We start from the raw sequence: 21,715 nt of genomic DNA, 5'->3' as shown, positions 1-21,715 counted from the left end.
GCCCTATGCAAGGCCTACTGAATCATAACCCCTAATGACTGAGCCTGAGGCTCTGTACCTTTGACAAGCACACATGAGTCATTCTCATGCTCACTAAAGCTTGAAAATCATTGCCATAATAATTCCCTGATCAAAAGCCATAATTTTAAACCATTTTCAAAAAATACCTGGAAAATCGGAGCCAAATAGAATTCAGCTATAATACAACTGAGAAAGCTCTTGAGAGGTACTTAGCAGTCAATGTTACATGACTCACACTTAACTCGTAAAAATACTTTTTTGTGGCATTAACCTCTTTTTGTTCAATCATTTTCAAACTTTCACATAAAGGAAGGAAACAAAAGAAAGGAATGTCCATAAGATATTTGTAAGTTATTAAAATTAACTCTCAATAGTCGAATACATGGCGACGGAGGCAGGCTAGACTTCGGGTGGTAAGCACACATTTAATATACAGATGATCCTATATAATAAAACCTAATATGCAAGTTGACCGAATGGCGGGACAACCAGTTGCTATGACGCGCACTGACCACCAAGGAGCAGGCGCTCAATTCAGGAGCTGCCCTCTGGGGGTCAGTGCGCTCCCACAGGGGAAGCGCTGCTCAGCCAGAAGCCGGGCTCATGGCTAACAGGAGCCTCTCCCACCTCCACTGCAGGCGGGTGGATACATACGAAGTAAGTGGTTCCAGACCATGAGAGGGTGCAGGCGGGCTGAGGAACTCCCCTTTCCAGTGCATGAATTTCGTGCACCAGGCCTCTAGTGTATTATAAAATTGTACATCTAAAACTTACATAATGTTATTACTCAGTATCACTCCAATAAATTTAATTTTTTTAAAATCTCAATAAACAAGTTTATTTCACTAAGTATGGCTTCTAATTTTTCTTATGGTTTAACTTCAACGAGGAAAAGTTGATGGTATACTATCCTATAGCTACCTAGGAGGAAGGCATATACTCTTTGCCTGGCATAAATATAATTTTGAATGGTTGCAAGCCCACCTTAGGAGTCCATGCTTATTAAAGACCATGCTACCCAAATACCAAAGAGACAAAACAAAGTAGCCAACAGATAAACTAATCCCTAAAAAATATAAACAATGTTTATCCATATCCACTGCACACTTAAACCCTCCTAAGGGATCTCTCAAGAAATCATTCAGGAGCCCTTGGAACTCACTCGTTAAATGTTACTTCACATACTATATAATTAGTGCGGAGATCTATTTATTTTGGTTCTATCTGTTGAAAGCATTCTTCAGTCATTAGCCTCCAGGTATATACACATCAAAGGGGAGACACTCAATAGATGTTTCACTGGGGAAAATTACAAGGTGGACGCCAGCATTGCTAGTCAAGAAAACATTCCATCTACGGGAAAATTCAGAGCCAGAAGGCTTGTTCTTACTCCAGTACCAGGCCCTGCAACATGACTCTTTCCCCAACCAGTCAGAATCCAGTCAGTTTTAAAGGGAAAAAGGACAAAAAAATAAAAACAAAAATAAATAAATAAATAAATAATTTTTAAAAATTTTAAAAAATAAAGGGAAAAAGGATAAATTGAACCATAGTCAATTCAGTTTAACAACTATTCCAAGATTCAGTGAGGACTGGGCTTTGGTAAAGACTTTCAACTAAAAAGAAATCGATGCCCTTCCTTTGCTTCAAGCTTGTATTCCCATAAATCTCAAATTTCTCTCTTTCACGCCTCTAACAGTTAGTTGTCCGTACAACTGCAATATATGAAAATTGGAATAAAATGAGGAGGAAAGCATCTAAAATATGGGAAAGTCTTGGTTAAAGAGCAATGATCAAAGCCCATACATTCATCTGTGACCTCATACAACTTACATCTGCTTGCAATTAATCTACCTATGCCTAACTTTCACCCCCATTGGCCTAGAAAACTTTCCTGAGACCAGAGAGATGAGAGACAGAGAGAAAAGCTCTAAGGCCTGTTGCCTAAGGAACGCTTTAGGGCTCTTGGCTGAGGTCACCCTGAGCTGCCAGCTGATTGTCTTTAGGAATCAGCAACACAGCAGAAGCCATCAAGGCCAAAAGCAAGAACTACCCACTGCTCCTTCCGACAGCCGCTTCCCCAACCAGAACCAGCCAGGAGCTGTTGGCAGAACTACCTGGACTTCCACGGCTGTGAGGAGACAATGACTGCTAAGGGGGTGCTGTCTCTGTGTGAGAACGGTACCGGCACGGGTACAAGTCCCTGTGCCCCATACCCTGGCTTTCGGCCTGGGATGACCACCAGGCAGAAGGCATGTTTCCGGGGAAGCTCTGAGCTGGGCATCCTCCATCCTTCTCGAAGGTACATCCCACCCTAGAATCCTGAACCATGGCTTAACCAAGAATAAATACTTGCTGGAAAAATGTAAAAAAAAGAAAAGGAATGCTTCAGGAAGATCAGTATCAACCCCACCAAGATCAAAACAAGTGGCAGACACAGATACCCCCCAAGAATCATGTCTGTGTGCTCGCTGATTCCCTCCTCTCACTTGAAAACCTAAGGAAAAGATGCAGATTTTGGAAAAAGGGGAGGAAAGAAACTGTATACAGTTGACCCCGGAAGGTGGGGGCTAAGGAAATGACCGCCACGCAATCAAGAATCCACATATAACTTTTGACTTCCCAAAAAGTTCTCCCTTAACATCCTTGGGGGGCTGGTTATTAAAATCTGAGGGTGCTCAAGCCCCTCTATAAGACTGCGCAGATCAATGCACGAAGTTGGTTTTCCACATCTGCGAATCCCAACCTCGAGATGAAACAGTACCAGCATTTACTGCATATAGATGGGCCATGCAGTTCAAACCCTTATGTTCAGGGTCAACAGTAGTTGAGGTTTCAGAGAATTTAACAACTGGCTATGTTCTGTGTTGCAACGATCGATCGCTATTTCCACTACAATAGCAGAGAAGCTTCAAAGAATTTGGAAATCAAAATACAGTTAAGAAAGAGAAAAGCTAATGTCAGGAAGATCTACTCATCACACCCTTCCAGAGAGAGGTTCTCTAAAAGAGACAAAGTTCTCCACTCACCACCAAGAATGTGCCAAAATGCGATGTTTTCTCCTCGGGAGAGGAACAGACCTAGACTAGAACTTGGGTCTGAAACAAGTCCTGCCCCAGGGGACCAGCTGAGGTCTCCTTACGGTTCATCTAGTTTATATCTGGACTCCGCTACAAAAACCACAATAAAGGCAAGAGGCCAGCAACTATGTTAGCATGCATATATATGAATGAAATGGTGGATCTTGTTAGCTGCAGCCTTCTGCAAAATTATTTTAGTGCCTTTAACTTCAATCATGAGCAGATGATTTTTAGATCTTTAAGATTTTGTCATTTTAAATGAACATTTTAGAGTTACATTTAAAAACGAACAGCTGGATCCAAAGCGAACTTACAAAGGGAAAGAGAAAGAATAATTCCAAAAGCTTCTATGGGACCTCGAGTTATTTAGAAAGAAAAGAACCAGGTGCCCCAGGACAAAGCAAAAGGTGACTACCGCATTCTCTATCTGAATGCCCTCACTCTCAAAAAAATTAAGGATATATTGCCAGGGAATACTAGAAACGAGCACGTAGGACATTAACAGAGAAAAAAGCACCTTTCGCCAGGAAGGTCAGAGGAAAGTTATAGTAACGGCTCCAACCACCTGCTTTGGTGAGCTCCTCTTTCTTGAGATGGAAAGTAGGAAGAAACAGAAGGAGTAAAAACGTCAAAGATAAGGGCAGGGGGCATAAGGTGAATGAGAAAGGATGGGTCACACCTTCGAGAATCCTATCGTCTCTGAAACCTTGAGCCAGCCTGCCGTTTTACCAGAGGAAAGCCTCCAGGTTGTGGCAATTATAATTACATCTATAAAAAAAATGAGGACAACTTCATGAGAGCAAACCCAAGCACCGAGGGAGAAGGCAGAAAGGGTGAAGAACATACAAGACAGATTCCGTAAGAAGGAAAAAAGAACACAGCACGGAAGACTGCTAGGAGAATGGGAGAGAAGGAGAGCGAATACCACCTACACGTCAACCAGCAACGGCTAGATAAATGTTAAGACAACGTACAAAAACCACACAAACGTAGCTCCGGGATCAGAGCAGCGGAGGAGGTCTGCACAGACATCAGAGAGGAGGCAGATCGTGCTGGAGCATTGAGGAAGCAATGAGCAAGTCAGGATGGAATTAGGGGGTCAGAACTGTAGACTACAACAACCAAAGTTGGAGCAGAAGAGGGATGCCCTCAGAGGGGGGCGGCGGTGATGGAGACACCAGACTCAGGATCATGGTGTGATCCAGAGGCCATGTGAAGAGAAACTACCGTGCCCAAGACACCGACACCACCGACACCACCACCACCACCACCACCACCACCACCACCAAACCATACCCATGCCAGGCTCAGAAAAGAAGGTATTCTAGGAGCATGAATACGAAAAGGGAGGGAGGAAGGGGACACACAGAAGGACAGGAAAACATGCAGGGGTGCTTAACCCAAAAAGAGGGTACCTAAGGAAAGAAAAGAAAAGAAAAAAAAAGGGTTGGAGTGTGGAGGGATGAGGTTCCGGAGGAAAAGGAGGAGAAGCGGACAGAGGTCCTTCCTGCCTGGGCCCGAGGGCGGCAGGGGCGGCACGCCGGGGCTGAAGGGAGCGGGAGCGTGGAGAGAGCAACAAACTCGGATGCCACCGAGGAGAGCACTTGGGGTCAGAGGAGGAGCCGCGGGCGGGGAGCAGCCGAAGAGGTCCGTTCGGAGCAGAGCGGGGGCCCGCGAGGAGCTGCTGCAGGCACGGAGCCCCCGGGGAAGGCGGAGGAGCGGGCGGCCAAGAAGCCAACGGAATGGGGGCGGGGAACCGCGGGGAGGGCGCAGGGGCTTAGACCGAAGGGAGCGGGTTTGGGGGGGAGGGGGTCGCCCAAAGCAGGGGTGTGGTTAGGAGCCGACCCCCGGGAGGTGCGAGGCCTGGGCGGGCGCGGGTCCCGGGGGCGGTTCAGGGTGACAGGGGCCGAGGGGAGATGCACGGACTCGCTAGCGGAGGGCACGGGGCGGGTGGGATGGGGTGGGGCGGCGGGCGGCCCGGATACTCACACCTCCAGAATGCGGTCCCCCTTGCGCACCCCGGCGCGATCGGCCGCCCCCCCGGGCAGCACGGCGCTCACATGCTGCAGCGGCGCGTACAGTTCCCCGTTGATGCTCCGCAGCTGCCCGCCCTCGCTCACTTGGCCCCGCACGTTGAAGCCGTAGCCGGACTCGGACTTGACGATGCGCACGACCCGCGGGCCGCTGCCCCCGCCGTTGCCGGCGCAGTGGAGCCCTGAACCTCCCCCGCCGCCGCCGCCGCCGCCGCCTCCGTTCCTGTGAGCGGCCGCGGGGTGAATCCCTTCCCCGTCCTCGTCCGCCATCTTGCGAGCTAAGCGAGCCGTGTCCCCGCCCCCCGACGCCGCGGCTCCCTCCCTCCCGCGCGCGCCCGCTCCGCGCCGCGGCCGCGCGACCCCCCGCGCGCTCGCCGCCGCCCGCGGGACCCCGGTGGCCCCGGAGCTGCAGGCTGGGGTTAAAGGGCAGGCGCGAGGCGAGGGAAGGACGTTGTGCGCTGCGGAGCCTCCTGGGAGATGTAGTTTACGGGCCGTGGGGGGGAGGGGCTGAGAGGGTGCTGGGCTCTGCGGGAGTGGAGGTTATATGACGCAGTCGGGAGCAATGCCTGCTGGGAGTTGTAGTTTCCCTCTTACGCTCGTAGGCGTTGAATCTGTTGGATAGTGAGTGTGTGGCAGACTGATTCAACTGTGGATGCCTTTTTTTTTTTTTTTTTTTCTTTTCATAGCCTCTAAACCAATAATATTTAGGGCGAATGAATGTCATTCAATACAGTCTTAAGTTATAACAACTCATTGGCACAGGAGGTCAACATAACATCTTTTTATTCCATGGCCTCAACAACCTCTTGAGACTGGATCATGAATTTAGTCTCTGTATTTCACATATTAGGAAACTGAACCTTAAGAGTGCTCAAAGTCATCCAACTGTTAAGTAACAGGAACTAAGGCCCAGTGACATTGATGCAACTTTTCCTGTATTGCAACTACATAAAAAGTAGGCCCCAGCCCAGCCTGTGTGGCCCAGTGGTTGAGTGTGGACCCATGCACCAAGAGGTGGCAAGTTGGATTCAGGTCATGGCACATGCCCCGTTTGCAGGCTCCATCCTCGGCAGGGGGGGCATACAGGAGGCAGACAATTGATATTGATGTTTCTCTCTCGTCCATGTTTCTCTCTCTTTTATTAACAATTAGTAAAAACATATTTTTGCCCTAATTGTTTTGGCTCAATGGATAGAGCGTTGGCTTGCCGACTGAAGGATTCCAGTTCGATTCCAGTCCGGTGCATGAACCTTGGTTGTGTGTGTGTTTGGGGGCGGGGGTGTGCAGGAGGCAGCTGATAGATGTTTCGCTATTCTTCTTCCTTCTCTCTGTAAAAATTAATAAAATATGTATTTTTAAAAAACATTTTTTAAAGTAGGACCCCAACTATACAGAGATATAGAGAGAGGAAACTATGACCTTACTGATTTAAAACAATATTAGTGTGGCTAAGTAATTTCAATTGAGCAATGATTTCAAAGTTACCTTTATTTCTAATTCATTTTGTTCCTCCCAACAGTACAGTAAAATTACTTGCAAATGGCAGCAATTGATGTATTCTGGCTACCTTCCCAAACACAAACTTACAGATATTGTGCAGAATACCTGGGAAGAGCAAGAGCAAAAATCATGTAAATAGCTTAAGCATTTAATATTCAAGTCTGATGTTTGCTTTTACCTATTGGAAGGCTCAAAGGTTTGTCTGTTGCTGTTGCATGGATGTTGTTGATAAAAGACACAAGAGCCTTGCATCAGTGACAAAGGACTCAAAACAACAAGCTTTTCATCAGAGACAAAGAACTCAAAACAAGCCGAAACCGGTTTGGCTCAGTGGTAGAGCGTTGGTCTGTGGACTGAAAGGTCCCGGGTTCGATTCCGGTCAAGGGCATGTACCTTGATTGCGGGCACATCCCAGGTATGGGGTGTGCAAGAGGCAGCTGGTCGATGACTCTCTCTCATCGATGTTTCTAACTCTCTATCTCTCTCTACCTTCCTCTCTGTAAAAAATCAATAAAATATATTTAAAAAAAAAAAAAAAAGAACTCAAAACAAGAGTGTTTTGTGTTGATTCCTCTTGTCTCCACTTCTCACGGGCTCAGATGAAAGCTTTGCTCTTGATGTATTGACATGGTGGCTGAGGAACAATGGGCATGGGGAGCCCACCATTTAGTAGGAAGCAGGAAGCAGACCTGTTCCTTGTCCTGGAGGAAGACGTGATTTCATCCCTCAAAGTTACTCCCCGTAAACACAACCCTAGTGAAGAGGAGCCTTGCATTCTTGGCATTCCCAGGAAGGTGCGTAGAAGCATTAAAAATCCACCAAGGACCTTCTCTCTCTGCATTACTATGTGCCAGACACTATGCTAAGCACTTGATATCTGTAATCTCATCTCATCCTCACAAACCAATAATGTTCCCATTTTATAGATGAATAGCCAGGAATAGAGAGGTCACACAGCTAATAAGCAATGGATCCAGGAGAAGCAACGGAGATACGTAGTTAAAAGACAATCAAAGTCAACTTACAGAGGTCTGAGGACTTACAAAAGCAACAAGCAGCCCCCTGAAATAATTTATGAACTATGTAAGGGTTTCTAGGAATTGCTCAGGAGAAGAAAAATAAAAATCCAGTAAAAATAAGATATCTCACAAAATATTGCATGAGGATTCAAATTTTATTCTATTAGAACATAAAAATGGTGACCTTAATTTATAAACAAGCTAATTCAGAAGGGTTCTTGATTCGTTACACAATATGAAAATCAATAAAAGTTAGAATAAGAATTTTGCTCCAAAGTAATAATGGCATTTGGGTGGATCATGTATCATTTGGTTTGACCTGAGTGCTGGACGGGGGGGAAACATCTCCACTGACACACGGCATCAGGGAAAGAAGAAAGAAGCTTCCATTGAAAGAACAATTCTTTTTTCATTTGTTTATTTGACAAAAATGTATTGAATGCTTACTCTGTTGTAGGCTCTGTACTAGTGACTAAAGATACTATATAAGATCAACAAGATATCTACTAGCTCAGTGTTTCCCAACCTTCTCTCATGATGAGAATCACCTGGTGGAGTTGTTAAAACACAGATTCCTGAATCCCAACTAGGAAGTGCTAAACTAGAATTTTTGAGAACATATAGGTAAAATTGCATACCTAACTTAGTGCTCTGTATATAAAATCTGTCTTAGAGCACTAGTTAAGTATACAATTTTACCTATATGTTCCCAAAAATTCTAGTTTAGCACTTCTTAGTTGGGATTCAGGAATCTGTGTTTTAACAACTCCACCAGGTGATTCTCATCATGAGAGAAGGTTGGGAAACACTGTACTAGCTCCATGAAGGGCAACATGACATGGTCACACTTATGTGAAGGCATGCACTCCTTGATCTAGGGACTCCACTTCTAGGAGTTCATTCTCCTCTCACACTTGCACATGTGTGAAATGACATTTTGTGACGATAGTAATTGCAGTAATGTTTGTGTTCACACGAGGCTGGAAATAACCTAACGTTCATTGATTACATTATGGTACATGCACAATAAAAATCTGAGGAACTAAATAAAGAATAAGGAAGTTGTTTATGTACTGAAGTAGAATGGCCACAGGAATACTGCACATAAGTAAGTGGGTAACAGGTGCAGCACCATCTGAGGAACATATACCATCTTGGTTTAGTTCAGTGGATAGGGCGTCGGCCTGCAGACTGAAGGGTCCTGGGTTCGATTCCGGTCAAGGGCATGTATCTTGGTTGCAGGCACATCACCAGTGGGGGGTGTGCAGGAGGCAGCTGATCGGTGTTTCTCTCTCATCAATGTTTCTAACTCTCTATCCCTCTCCCTTCCTCTCTGTAAAAAATCAATAAAGTATATATATATATATATATATATATATATATATATATATATATATATATATATTTTTTTTTTTTTTTTTTTTTTAATCAGCAGGTTTCAATTAGCTTTTTGTGTAGGAAATATTTAGGTGAGAGTCCCACCTGCTCATATGTCCTTTGGTTCTTGTCCTGCCTCTTAATTTTTTTTCTTCTTTTTGTCCTGTCTCTTCTTGTTCACTCCTTGCTGGTCTAAATTCTACCCATTCTTCAAACGCCAGCTTACAAAATCTCTAGAAAGCCAGGATTCCAGTTTACTCTGACATTTCTCTTTGCTAAATTCCTTCGGCAAATACACCTCCGGTGACACCCTCCGCCCTCCAGGCAAGTCATGTGTAATCCCTTCCCCTGGAGTTTGAGCAAGACCTGTGACTTGCTTCTTGGCAGTAGGAGATGGCAAAGGTGATGATGTGTCACATGACTACAGCTGCCTTGCGTTAGAGTCCTTAGGAGACCGGAGCAGGAGAGGCCCCGGGTGACCTGGAGGAAGAAAGCTGCGTTGCCCTGAACCGGCTCCAGAGAAGGCCCACGGCGGGAACTGCAGGGGCCTCCGGGAACTGAGACTTGCCCCCACCTGACAGCAAGGAAGTTGGACCCTCTGTCCTATACCTGCAAGAAATTCTGCCAGAACCTACATGAGCGTGGAGGAGGACACGGCTCCACTAAGGAGCACAGCCCAGTCAACACCTTGTTGCAGGATGGCGTTGAGACCCTGTAGACGGCCCGGACTCCAGTCCCACAAACACTGAGAGAAAATCAATGTGTTGTTGTTGTTGTTGCTGTTTTATAAATTTTATTGATTTTTTTTTTTTTAACAGAGGAAGGGAAAAGGATAGAGTTAGAAACATCGATAAGAGTAACATTGATCAGCTGCCTCTTGCACACCCCCCACTGGGGATGTGCCCGCAACCAAGGAACATGCCCTTGACCAGAATCGAACCTGGGACCCTTCAGTCTGCAGGCCGACGCTCTACCCACTGAGCCAAACCGGTTAGGGCAATGTGTGTTGTTTTAAGCTAACAAATTTGTAGTCATTTGGTACATGGCAATAGATAATGAATATAACTCCTATTGCATTTATGGTCAGGGCCACTCAGTTTAGACCGTAGTAGTCAAATAGTTTTACTTTTGCAATTTGATCATAAGCTCCTTGAAACCAAGGAATTTGGCACATGTGACTTGTGCCCTCGGCGCGTATGCAGGCACAAGAGGAGGAGCTCAAGTGTCAATAGAACGTCAGTCCAGAAAAGGACCCTAAAGTGGCTAATATCATCTGCTGCATAGGACACGGTGGGGATCGAATGAGTCATAATAGATAGAACGCTAAGTCACGGATAGAACGCTAAGCACACAGCTTTTATTAATCATATTTATTAAACAAACATCACATCTAGCCCTATTCCCTCATTGTGCTGATAAAGACATTGCTTCCTCCCCACACACCTGCAAGAAATAGAACCCAGCGAGAAACAATGACTTGTCAAAGGTCCCTCGGCAGATCATTTGCCTGAACACAACTTGCCCTCGAAGACCAATTCAGTGGCTTATGCGAGGCAATAAGGCATGCCGTTGCCTGTGGATTCAGGGATTGAAGAAAGAAGAAAAAAAAAAGGAGGCCCTCTTAAAAAAAAAAAAAAAAAAAAAAAATTTATTGATTTTTTACAGAGAGGAAGAGAGAGTTAGAAACATCGATGAGAGAGAATAATCGATCAGCTGCCTCTTGCACACCCCCTACTGGGGATGTGCCCACAACCAAGGTACATGCCCTGGACCAGAATCGAACCCGGGACCTTTCAGTTCGAAAGTCAATGCTCTATCCACTGAGCCAAACCAGTTTCTGCTAAGGAGGCCCTTTTTTAAGCTGTTACCCTAATTCTGACTTCTCTCCTCTTCATTACCTTTCTGCACTTCTCCCACGAAGACCACATGAAAAAATTACTCTTTTAGTAAATTGAGTAACTGATTTGCAAGAGTGGATAGTACCTAGAGACGAGAGAGGATTTATTAGCCAGGATTCCTTTCATTGCAAGTGACAGAAACCAGCTTAAGCAAAACAGAGGATTCTTTCGTATTTAGCGTGTGTGATTATAAATACGTTAGTTCTCTGTCAGCCTTTGGTGGTTGTAGAATTCCAAAGCCCTTTATCTGGTCGCTGTGTCATGCCCTTGTCTTCTACTTGGCCACACACTACCTCTCTAAGACTGGCTGGGCTTCCCCCTGGGGAGAAAGCTCTTACAGCTACACAGGCTGACCTTTTTTTTTCCTGTCATTCCCTTTCACCAAACCTGACTGTCATGTTTTGGAGGGCCACTCACCACCCTTCCGTCGGTGACTCCCGAGGCAATCGTCCCTCTGGGAGTCACGTCCCTCTTCACTGTCTCCACGCCTCCCTCCTTCCCGTCAAAATCAACCTCAGTTTTCTCGTCCTCGGTGTCAACGCCCAGAGCCAACAGTTGAGAATTGACGCTGTGGTTTGGGCGTTCTCACACAAAGTAATGCCTTCTGCATCGTTAGCATCATCCAGTGGGGAAAGGTGTGAGGCTTGGGTCCTCTGCATTAGTCCCTGTTTAGTTTTCATTCTCAATGTGTGTTCAGTGTGCTTTTGGCTGCAAGTGCAGAAGATGCAATAGTGTTTTAAACAATAAGGACATTCGCCCTAGCTGGTTTGGTTTAGTGGATAGAGCATTGGACTGAAGGGTCCCAGGCTCAATTCCGATCAAGGGCACTTGCCTGGGTTTCAGGCTCGATCCCCATTAGGGGGCATGCAGGAGGCAGCCGATCAATGATTCTCTCTCATCATTGATCTCTCTCTCTCTCTCTCTCTCTCTCTCTCTCTCCCTCTGAAATCAATAAAAATATTTTTAAATAAATAAATAAATAAATAAGGAAATTTATGATCTCTCATAAATAGCAAGATTCACAGTGAGTATTCCAGAGTTGGCTAATTCATCCGCTCATTCACACCCTAAAGCACATGTGTCAAACACAAGGCCCACGGGCCAAATCCAGCCCGCCAGGCCTTGCAATGTGGCCCGCTACGCGCTGTCATCACTGCACTCCGCTGTCAGTTTATGACATTGTCAGTTTATGACTGTTCAGTAAACCATTCGGCCCGCGATTTAGGCTGGATTTTAGATTTTAGCCCCTTCTCTGATTGAGTTCGACACCCCTACCCTAAAGGATCCAGATTCCTCCCACGTCTCCCCTCTGCCATCTTCAGTGTATTGTTTGTCTCCTTCCTCCTGTGGTGGCAAAGTGGCCGCTGAGCTCCAGCTGTCCCCTGCGCCCGTGGCCACCCCCTTGGGAAGCAGCACACAGCAAGCTGCTGCTTGCGCGTACGTGTGAAAGGAAGGAAACCCTCTCTAGAAGCCTTGCCTCAGCTGCCATGCCTTGTGGGCCCAAAGTTTATCACCCACTGATCTTCTAAACCTGTCATTGGCAAAGGAGCTGAAATGACTGTGGCTGATTCAAACTCATCGAGGTGTAACCCGGGGCTACGAGTAGCCGCTTCCCTGTGTGCATAGCTGGCCAGTGAATCAGGAACAAAACGGGCTCCGCCAGAAGAGAGGATGGGAGGAAGGGCGTACCGGAGGATGAATTTGGATGAAGCGGCCGATTGTATCCGAGGCCCTTATCTCCTCTCTGACTTGGTTTCTCCGACTGCAACCTAGAGGTGGTGACACCTACTTTTTCCGTCTATGGAGATGGTTCGGGAGATAATATCTCGGCAGGGCACACTCAGGAAAATAGCTTAATTAAACAACTGGGAGGCGATGCTACCCAATAGAGGTAGAAGAGACATCGCGTAGTAGAGGTTGAAGAGGTCTCTTCAAGGTTGAAGAGACATCGTGTTCAGTGAAATGAGCCAGCCACACAGAAGGACAAATATTGTGTGATTATTCTTGTACAGGAGATTCCTAGAGAGGCCAAGTTCATACAGAAAGTAGAACGGTGGCTTCCGGGAGCCGGGGAGAGGAGGAAATGGGTAGTTGCTGTTTAATGGGCGTGGAGTTTCAATTGGGGGAGATGAAAAATTTCTGGAGACGGGATGACGGTGGTGGTCAGACAACACTATGAATACACGCAATGCCACAGGATTTGGGCAATTAAAACTGGTTAAAATGGCTTTATGGTATATGTACATTTTACCACCACCCCCCAAAAAAATTTTTTAAAATAAAACTGAAGCTATTTAAGATATAGAGAAGAGGAATTGTTCTAAACTTGAAAATGCCCTATATAAATGCCTGGTTCTTGCTACTAACTGTAGAGTTGAACGTCTGTCTGTTTTCACCCAGGTAGGTACCATCTCTCCCTCTCTCCTTAAACCATGATTGGGTTCACTGAATCTCAGAGCAAGACGTCCCACCCCTCCACCCCCACCCAAAAAATGCCCTGCAAGGAAACCCCCTGAGCAGAGGAGAATCAGCTGCCACCCCCCTGACTGTCCCCTGGGAGGGGACCTGCAGCTGTCTTCCTTCGGCTCCCAGTCCTCCCACAGCTGGCTCTCCCCACGTCCATACGGAGAGCCCGGGGGACAAGGAGGCAGGGAGGAGAGTCGGATCCAGAGAGAAGCATGAGCACCAGCGGGTGTTGGCAGCTCTCGCGGAATCTATTTACTGCCAACACATATGCACTAATATTTACTGATCCCTCGGCTGTCTGCAAATGAGGCAAAGCTGTGAGTAGCTGTGCAGAGGAGTGACTTTATAGCGAGCCCCAGCACCCCTGCATGGCTGGGCCAGGGAATGCCACCGGCATCGGCCAAAGCCCTCTCACCCCTAACCCCCACTCCATGCCTGGCACCCAGAGCCGAGTTCTCTCACGCAAACTTGAAATCAAAGGTCTCTGTTCAGATTTAATCCACTCACTCCAGTCTCTTCCCCAAAACATCCTAGATTATGGAGATCTTTTAACACAGAGCACCCACCACTCCCTCAAATTCGCACCCCAGAGCTTAATCACACACTCAGAAATTCCTCCTTACCAGTGAGGTGTAATTAAAATAGGTGCCATTGGCTCAGCGGATAGAGTGTCGGCCTGCGGACTGAAAGGTCCCAGGTTCGATTCCGGTCAAGGGCATGTACCTCGGTTGTGGGCACATCCCTAGTAGGAGGTGAGCAGGAGGCAGCTAGCTGATCAGGGTTTCTCTCTCAGCGATGTTTCTAACTCTCTATCTCTCTCCCTTCCTCTCTGTAAAAAATCAATGAAATGTATATTTAAAATAGATGCCAGGCAACCGGCGTCCCACGAGGATGTGCGGCCTCCAGTGGGCAAACACGGAACGTTAGTAACCAGGCGTCCGCGCTGAGCTCCTGGGACCAGGCAAGAGCCCAGGGGCTCCCTCAGAAAACGGTTTTCTTTTGTCCAGTCACCCTGCAGACCTCCTGCTGGTTCCAGAAAAGGGAAACCATGCCTGTTCAGCTGCCATTGACTGAGTCCCCCCCAGGTGCCAGGCGCTGGGCCAGGGCTGGGGACACAGAGATGGGTCATCAGCCCCTGCCCTTTAGGAATCCTTGGGTGAGGGTGGTGGGAGAGGCAGATGTGGAAAAAAACAAAACAAAACACAATGATTCTCCAGTGTGATCAGTGTTGTACCAGCTGCTATGGGACCACTGATGAAGGATGATTCCTTTTCTGGGGAGTCTCTGGGGAACCGGGGAAGACTTCACCAGTGTCATCTGAACGGGGCTTGGAAGGATGAATAAAAACGTGCTAGAGCCGAAACCGGTTTGGCTCAGTGGATAAAGCGTCGGCCTGCAGACTGAGGGGTCCCAGGTTCGATGCCGGTCAAGGGCATGTACCTTGGTTGAGGGCACATCCCCCGTGGGGGGTGTGCAAGAGGCAGCTGATCGATGATTCTCTCTCATCGATGTTTCTAGCTCTCTATCCCTCTCTCTTCCTCTCTGTAAAAAAATCAATAAGATATTAAAACAAAACAAACAAACAAACAAACAAACAAAAAAACGTGCTAGAAGGACAGGGCAGGGGGGAGAACTCCAGGCAGAGGGAACAGCATATGCAAAGGCGGAGAGGGAAGGAAGGACAGGGCGTGTTTGGGAAACAGCTGGCCACGTGGCAGCAGTCCAGGGATGAGGCTGGAGGAGGGAGGCAGTGAGCCGCTGACTCCCAGTCACCACCCCTCCATGGCCCCGGGGAAGGGGAAACAAAGGGCAGGGCTAGCTCTCTTGCCCGCCAGTGACTAACGCATGTTTCTATGTGAAGGTCGTGTCTTTGCTCTCTTGTTCTGTGGATGTTCTCTGTCTTTTACAAGATTGTAACCTCCTGGCGGGGAGGGAGGGCTGGAGGAGATCAACCAGAGCACTTGTACGCATGCATATGGGCACAACCAACGGATGCAAGACACTGTGGAGGGGACAGGGGAGGGCATGTACTGGGGGGCAGGAGGGGCAGGGGGAAGGTCAGTGTGGGGGAGGAGTTATATGTACCCCTATTTGTAATACTTAAAAATTTTTTTTAATTAATAAAAAAAAAGATTGTAACATACTAATGGGAACTGTCTTCTCAGGGAATCAAGGTTGATTGCATCTGGAAAGGCCCCTTGGACGGGTCATCTGGAATCTTCGGGCCATTGTATGACCTGGAATGTGATTACTGCTGATTAGAACTCCAAGGAGCCTGATATTTGATCGAGGAGGGAATGGGGCTCATCCTGGTAGGATAAGGCAGGCCGGCGCCCAGCCCTCCTTACCACCCTCCCTGGCGGTACTCCCCTTCCTCTCACGCCCTTAAGGTGCCCAGGCTGGTCCTCTTCGTTCAGTAGACACGTGACCATTCTGGTTACTTCGTCCTCTCCAGAAAAAAAAAGTAGTGTATGGCTTGGCTGAGCTTTCTGGAAACTTCCACAACCAATTCTCTCCTGAGTAAGGGCTTCTTAAACAGGAACAAAATGAACTGAAACTTTTGCAAGAACTCGAGGAAATGCTGGTCTACCACAGGAGCCTTACAAATGGTTTTGTGTTTTTTTTAAACCATCTTACAGCTTGCCCGGAGGCAACGTAAACTAGGACGGGGATATTTTTTCAGTTTTTCATAAAATATTTACTTCCTTAGAATCCAATTTCGTTTTTAGTCCCGGGCTTTTACCTTTCTGATGCCTGACTTAATTTGCAGAACTGCTCCCCGGCCTCTTCCCAAGCTGGCCGGCTGGTCTTTGCCAAAGAAGTGAGATTGTGATTTGCAACAGGAACACTCCAGGGACCCAGGGGAAGGCTGAGGAGAGAGCCTGCTGGCCTTCTTTCCGGGGCCACGTGGAAAGGAGGACCTGCTGCCCTCTTGTGGCTGAAACCTGGAGTGCAATCATTTGGCAAATGTTACAAACCCGCATGTTTTCGGGTTCACTGGACGGTTAAATGCGGTCTGGTCAGGAGAATCCAGTCCCAGAGCCCTGATTCTCAAGGCTGGGATGTAAAACCTCACAGGTGTGGCTGGCAGCGGCCAACACAAAGCTGTGTGTAAGGATCCTATGGAGCAGGGCTGGCACACCGCAGACACGGAAAATGCTATTATAATTATTAAATCACAGCGTTGAGAATAAGGGGCTGGGTTGCCTAGGACCAGGTCCTGATTCTAAACGTCCTACCTATGCATCCTTACCAAGTGTCCATTTCCTCTTCGGTAAAACGGGAATCAGATGACGTTGTAAGCACTCGGTAAGCAAATGACTTGCACACCAGTGCCTTCCTTTCCAGGCCCGCCGCCATGACCCCGGCTCAGCTCCTCAGGACTTTTCTCACCTACGGTGTCTTCACAGTCTGTCCACTTGTCTCTTTCCCCCATCCACGCTATCCACCTCTTTCGGATTAGCCTTCTCCGTTTACCAAGCCACTCCTCTGATTCATTCCTTCCAACGTCCCTTCACTAATGCGTACTGAGCATCTACTGTGTGCCAGGCACCACTCCTCACTCTGTGCACGAGGGGCACACCACTCTTCCATGTACTAGGGCACATGTGTCAAACACAAGGCCCGCGGGCCAAATCCAGCCCGCCAGGCCTTGCAATGTGGCCCGCACCGCGCTGTCATCACTGCACTCCGCTGTCAGTTTATGACATTGTCAGTTTATGACTGTTCAGTAAACCATTCGGCCCGCGATTTAGGCTGGATTTTAGATTTTGGCCCCTTCTCTGATTGAGTTCGACACCCCTATACTAGGGAGTCAGTGTTGGACAAGACAAGCAAGGAAGGATGACCCCTGTCTGCTCTGGAACTTACATACTAATTAAAAAAAAACAACTCCAATGGAGACCTGTTGCTTTCAAGATTAGAGTCCAGACTCCCCTGGCAAGGCCCACCTTATCTGCCTCCCAGTCCCCCCATCCTCACCCCGCTTTCCAGGAGGATTCTTCAGCGGGACTCACTGTCCCCCACACGTTCTACATTTCTCTGCAGTTCCTTGGGCCTCCCTGCCCACATCCTCAGGCTCCAGCTGGAACTCCACCTCCTCCCCACCTTCCTCGGACAGCGCTATTTGCTTCTCTCATGTCAGCATTTCACCTGTTGTATTATCACATTATCACTCACCTACTGCACCGGGGGGCGGGTTTTCCCCCACCCACCTGACAAGATTGCAGGCTGTGGGAGGGCCACAACCCTGCTCTGTTTTTCCATCCTGACCTCCCCAGCTCCTGGCACAATATTGTGCAAATACTGGTAATGGTGGGGTTTCCCCCCACCCCACCCCCCTGCCTCTCCTCTTCTTTGTTCCTTCCTAACAAGAATACTAACATTGCCGAAACTGGTTTGGCTCAGTGGATAGAGCATCAGCCTGCGGACTAAAAGGTCCCGGGTTCGATTCTGGTCAAGGGCATGTACCTTGGTTGCGGGCAAATCCCCAGTAGGGGGTGTGCAAGAGGCAGCTGATCGATGATTCTCTCTCATCGATGTTTCTAACTCTCTATCCCTCTCTCTTCCTCTCTGTGGAAAATCAATAAAATATATATTTTTTTAAAAAGAATACTAACATCTGTGAAGCACTTTACAAACTGTTTTCATATACATTATCTTCCATAAGCTGCACAATACCCTTTTATCAATTACCAATAAATATTTAATGGATGGCCGAAACCAGTTTGGCTCATTGGATAGAGCATCGGCCTGCGGACTGAAGGGTCCTGGTTTGATTCCAGTCAAGGGCATGTACCTTGGTTGCAGGCACATCCCCAGTAGGGGGTGTGCAAGAGGCAGTTGATCAATGATTCTCTCTCATCGATGTTTCTAACTCTCTATCCCTCTCTCTTCTTCTCTGTAAAAAAAATCAATAAAATATATTTAAATATATATATATTTAATGGATGAATTGGTTAAAAGATGAAGGCATTCCAGGTGACGTAAATAACACCAGCAAACGCACAAAGACAGGAATGATCGGCATGAGCAGCAGGCGGTGCAGCAGCACAGCCCTGCTGGACAGAGATGCGTGAACACCGGAGGGAATTTGGAAAATGAAGACTAGAGGTAACAAGAAAACAAACAGAAAAACAAATTCTGCCTCACGACCATGGTGAGCCAGTTGGCTGTATCTATTTATTTTTAAAATAAGATACAATATAATTGACTCACATCAATGCAGTCATTGGCTTTGTATCCCAGCCGTTTATGGTATGTTTGAAAATTGAATATGTTCTTTTTATTAAAATACCAATGGCCCAGCACATGAATTCCTGCACCTGGAAGGGAACTGTGGGCCCCGAGGCTGTGGTGGGCACAGGCCCTTCCCGCCACGGCCCCAGATTCCGTCTGCCTGCAGCCCCGCCATGAAGACCATGCCCCATTGGGGGTCTGTGCTTAGAATGTTAAGTGAGAAAAGTAGGACACGCAATTTTATGGACACATATCACAGCTGTGCGAAAGAAAAGCTGTGTCCGAGAAGGCCTGTAAAAAGTTAATAATATATATATATATATATATATATATATAGATAGATAGATAGATATATAGATATATAGATATATATAGATATATATAGATATATAGATATATATATTCAAAAATAAATAAATACACGTAGGTGAAAACATATGAACTAGTTTTTTTATTTTTTATTTTTATTTTTTTTAAATATATTTTATTGATTTTGTACAGAGAGGAAGGGAGAGAGATACTGAGTTAGAAACATCGATGAGAGAGAGTCATCGATCAGCTGCCTCTTGCACACCCCCCACTGGGGATATGCCCGCAACCAAGGTACATGCCCTTGACCGGAATCGAACCCGGGACCTTTCAGTCCCCAAGCCGATGCTCTATCCATTGAGCCAAACCGGTTTCGGCTGAACTAGTTTTTAAAAAAATATATATATTTTATTGATTTTTTTTTTTTTTTTTTTTTTTTTTTTTTTTTTTACAAAGAGGAAGGGAGAGGGATACAGAGTTAGAAACATCGATCAGCTGCCTCCTGCAAACCCCCCATGGGGGATGTGCCCGCAACCAAGGTACATGCCCTTGACTGGAATTGAACCTGGGACCTTTCAGTCAGCAGGCCGACACTCTATCCACTGAACCAAACCGGTTTCAGCTGAACTAGTTTTTTAAACTGATTTGAGAGAGAGAAAGAGGGAGAGGGAAAGAGAAATATCCATCTGTTGCCTCCTGCATGGGCCCTAACCAGGGATTGAACCTGCAACAGGGGAATGTGTCCTGACCGGAAATCCAACTGGCAGCCTTCCCAACGGAACCACAGCAGCCAGAGCAAGAACATAAACTCTTACCCTGAGAGTGATCTAGTATTTTTACCAATTTCTCTGAATTATAACAATAAAAATGTTGCCTCTTCCTCATATTTACCACTAATAATCCCTTATTCGCTTGACCTTCTCTCGTGTTTTAACTCAGAAGTTCTACATTTTTATGAAACAAAATATTTTCCTTCGTGACCTTTATTTTTTGAGATATAGTTGACATTTATCTTCATGACCTTTAATACTAAAATTCTAACTGGAGCTCCTCTCAGAGTAGATATTCAATTGTATTTTTTTCTAGTTTCTCTACAGTTGAATTGTAATAATTACTTTACCTAGAATTTATTTAGGTGTTCAGTTTGAGGTTACAGGTTTTTGTTTTTAACATTTTTTAAAATATGTTTTATTGATTTTTTACAGAGAGGAAGAGAGAGGGATAGAGAGAAACATTGATGAGAGAGAAACATCGATCAGCTGCCAAGGGCATGTACCTTGGTGCCTGCAACCAAGGTACATGCCCTTGACCGGAATCGAACCTGGGACCCTTCAGTCTGCAGGCCGGCACTCTATCTACTGAGCCAAACCGGTTTTGGCTGTTTTTAACATTTTGACCAACTGTTCTAATGCATTTCCCCCCACTAGTTGCAATGCTTCTTTTGTCCTTTTAAAATGCTTATATGAACTTGGGTCTATTTCTGCCTACCAATCTGTTAAATTGATGTACAAACTGGATAATGTTTTTATGTGGTCCCCCCCCCCCCCCCGCTACCCCCCTCCCCCCCGGTGGGCAAGGCTAACACTCCTGCCAATTAAGCCATCTTCAAATGCTCTTTGCCATCTCCCCTGTTTATTCTTCCAGAGGGGTTTAAAAATAACCATGTCCAACTCTAAAAAGACTCTATTGGGATTTTTACTGTCATTACACGAAGCCTAAAAATAAATCAAGGAGGAACTGACATCTTTACAACGTGAACTTTGCCACCCAGGGAAGGTTTTCTTCTTGACGTTTTCCATATTTCTCAACCAAATCTCGTCATTGTCTTCACATAGACCATTCACCTTCCAATAAAGGTTATTTCTGCGTATTTTCCATTTTCAGTTGTTTTCTCACTGGGATGTTATGGGAGTACGTAGGGAGACTTGCTAACGTGACGACAGTCCAATGGACACTAGTTGTCAAGGCATTCCTGTTTTCTGAGCTGTCTCCCTACAGGACTGAGTTATGACCTCTGGCGTTAGATAAAACTGCTCATCCCTCCACCGGACAAATTTCCATTGCTTTGCCGCCTGCTATCAGGTTTTCCATCAGCCTTCCTTTGTCCGGCTAAACAAGCCCAACGGATAGTATGACAGCAGTATTTGGGGAAGATTCAAATGGCTGTGGTGAGGAGGGTAGATCTGGGGTAGGTTAGACCAGACGGTGAGGCACCAGTGGGGACTGGCTTCTGAGGTAATCCAAGCTGAAAGACTGTCCCAGACAAGGCTGTGAACGTGGGAAGGGGCAAGCCCGAGAGAGATTTCAAAATTAGGACGTGTTGACAAGTGGGATATAAGGGACAAAGGAGTGAAGAGAACCGTCCAAGATGACTATAAAAGTTCTAGCCTGAGCCCTGTCCAGTTGGTTCAGTTGGTCAGAGTGTCATCCCGTACACCAGAAGGTTGTGGGTTTGATTCCTGATCAGGGCAACCAATGGATGTTTCTCTCTCTCCCTCTCTCTCCTTTCTTCTCTCTTTAAAAATAAAAATCAATAAAAACATATCCTCGGGTGAGGATTAAAAATAAAATAAAATAAAATAAAAATGTTTAGCCTGAATCACTGAAGAGAGATTGAATAGGGGAGACCAGGAGTTAGTCAAGGTCTGTGCTACAGGCCAGGTGTGAGATAATAGGAAAGCTGCAGATCGGTCTCTGCCCCTGGCTCCTGACACAGGCCTCCTAAAACCCTAGTAATTTAAGTGACAAGGCACTAGGAGCATCTTTTGTTGAGG

General features: G+C 46.5%; 1 protein-coding gene across 2 annotated transcripts in view; it reads right to left on the bottom strand.

Annotated features, from left to right (window-relative positions):
- SNX27 (sorting nexin 27) overlaps window positions 1–5,451 on the bottom strand; it is a 39,720-nt gene extending 34,269 nt beyond the window's left edge. The window contains exon 1 of one of the 2 annotated variants that reach the window (XM_084865189.1): window positions 5,091–5,451. In XM_084865189.1, the coding sequence (XP_084721315.1) occupies window positions 5,091–5,404 (314 nt within the window). In that variant the 5' untranslated portion in view covers window positions 5,405–5,451. The remainder of the gene's footprint in view (window positions 1–5,090) is intronic. The other variant, XM_084865190.1, reaches the window with a different exon arrangement.
- Window positions 5,452–21,715: the final 16,264 nt, after the last annotated feature.

This window comes from Pipistrellus hanaki, assembly GCF_964339955.1.
Source record: "Pipistrellus hanaki genome assembly, chromosome: 18".
Classification (NCBI taxonomy): Eukaryota; Metazoa; Chordata; class Mammalia; order Chiroptera; family Vespertilionidae; genus Pipistrellus; species Pipistrellus hanaki.
The sequence above is the reverse complement of the archived record's forward strand: the minus strand, read 5'-3'. Positions and strand labels throughout refer to the sequence as shown.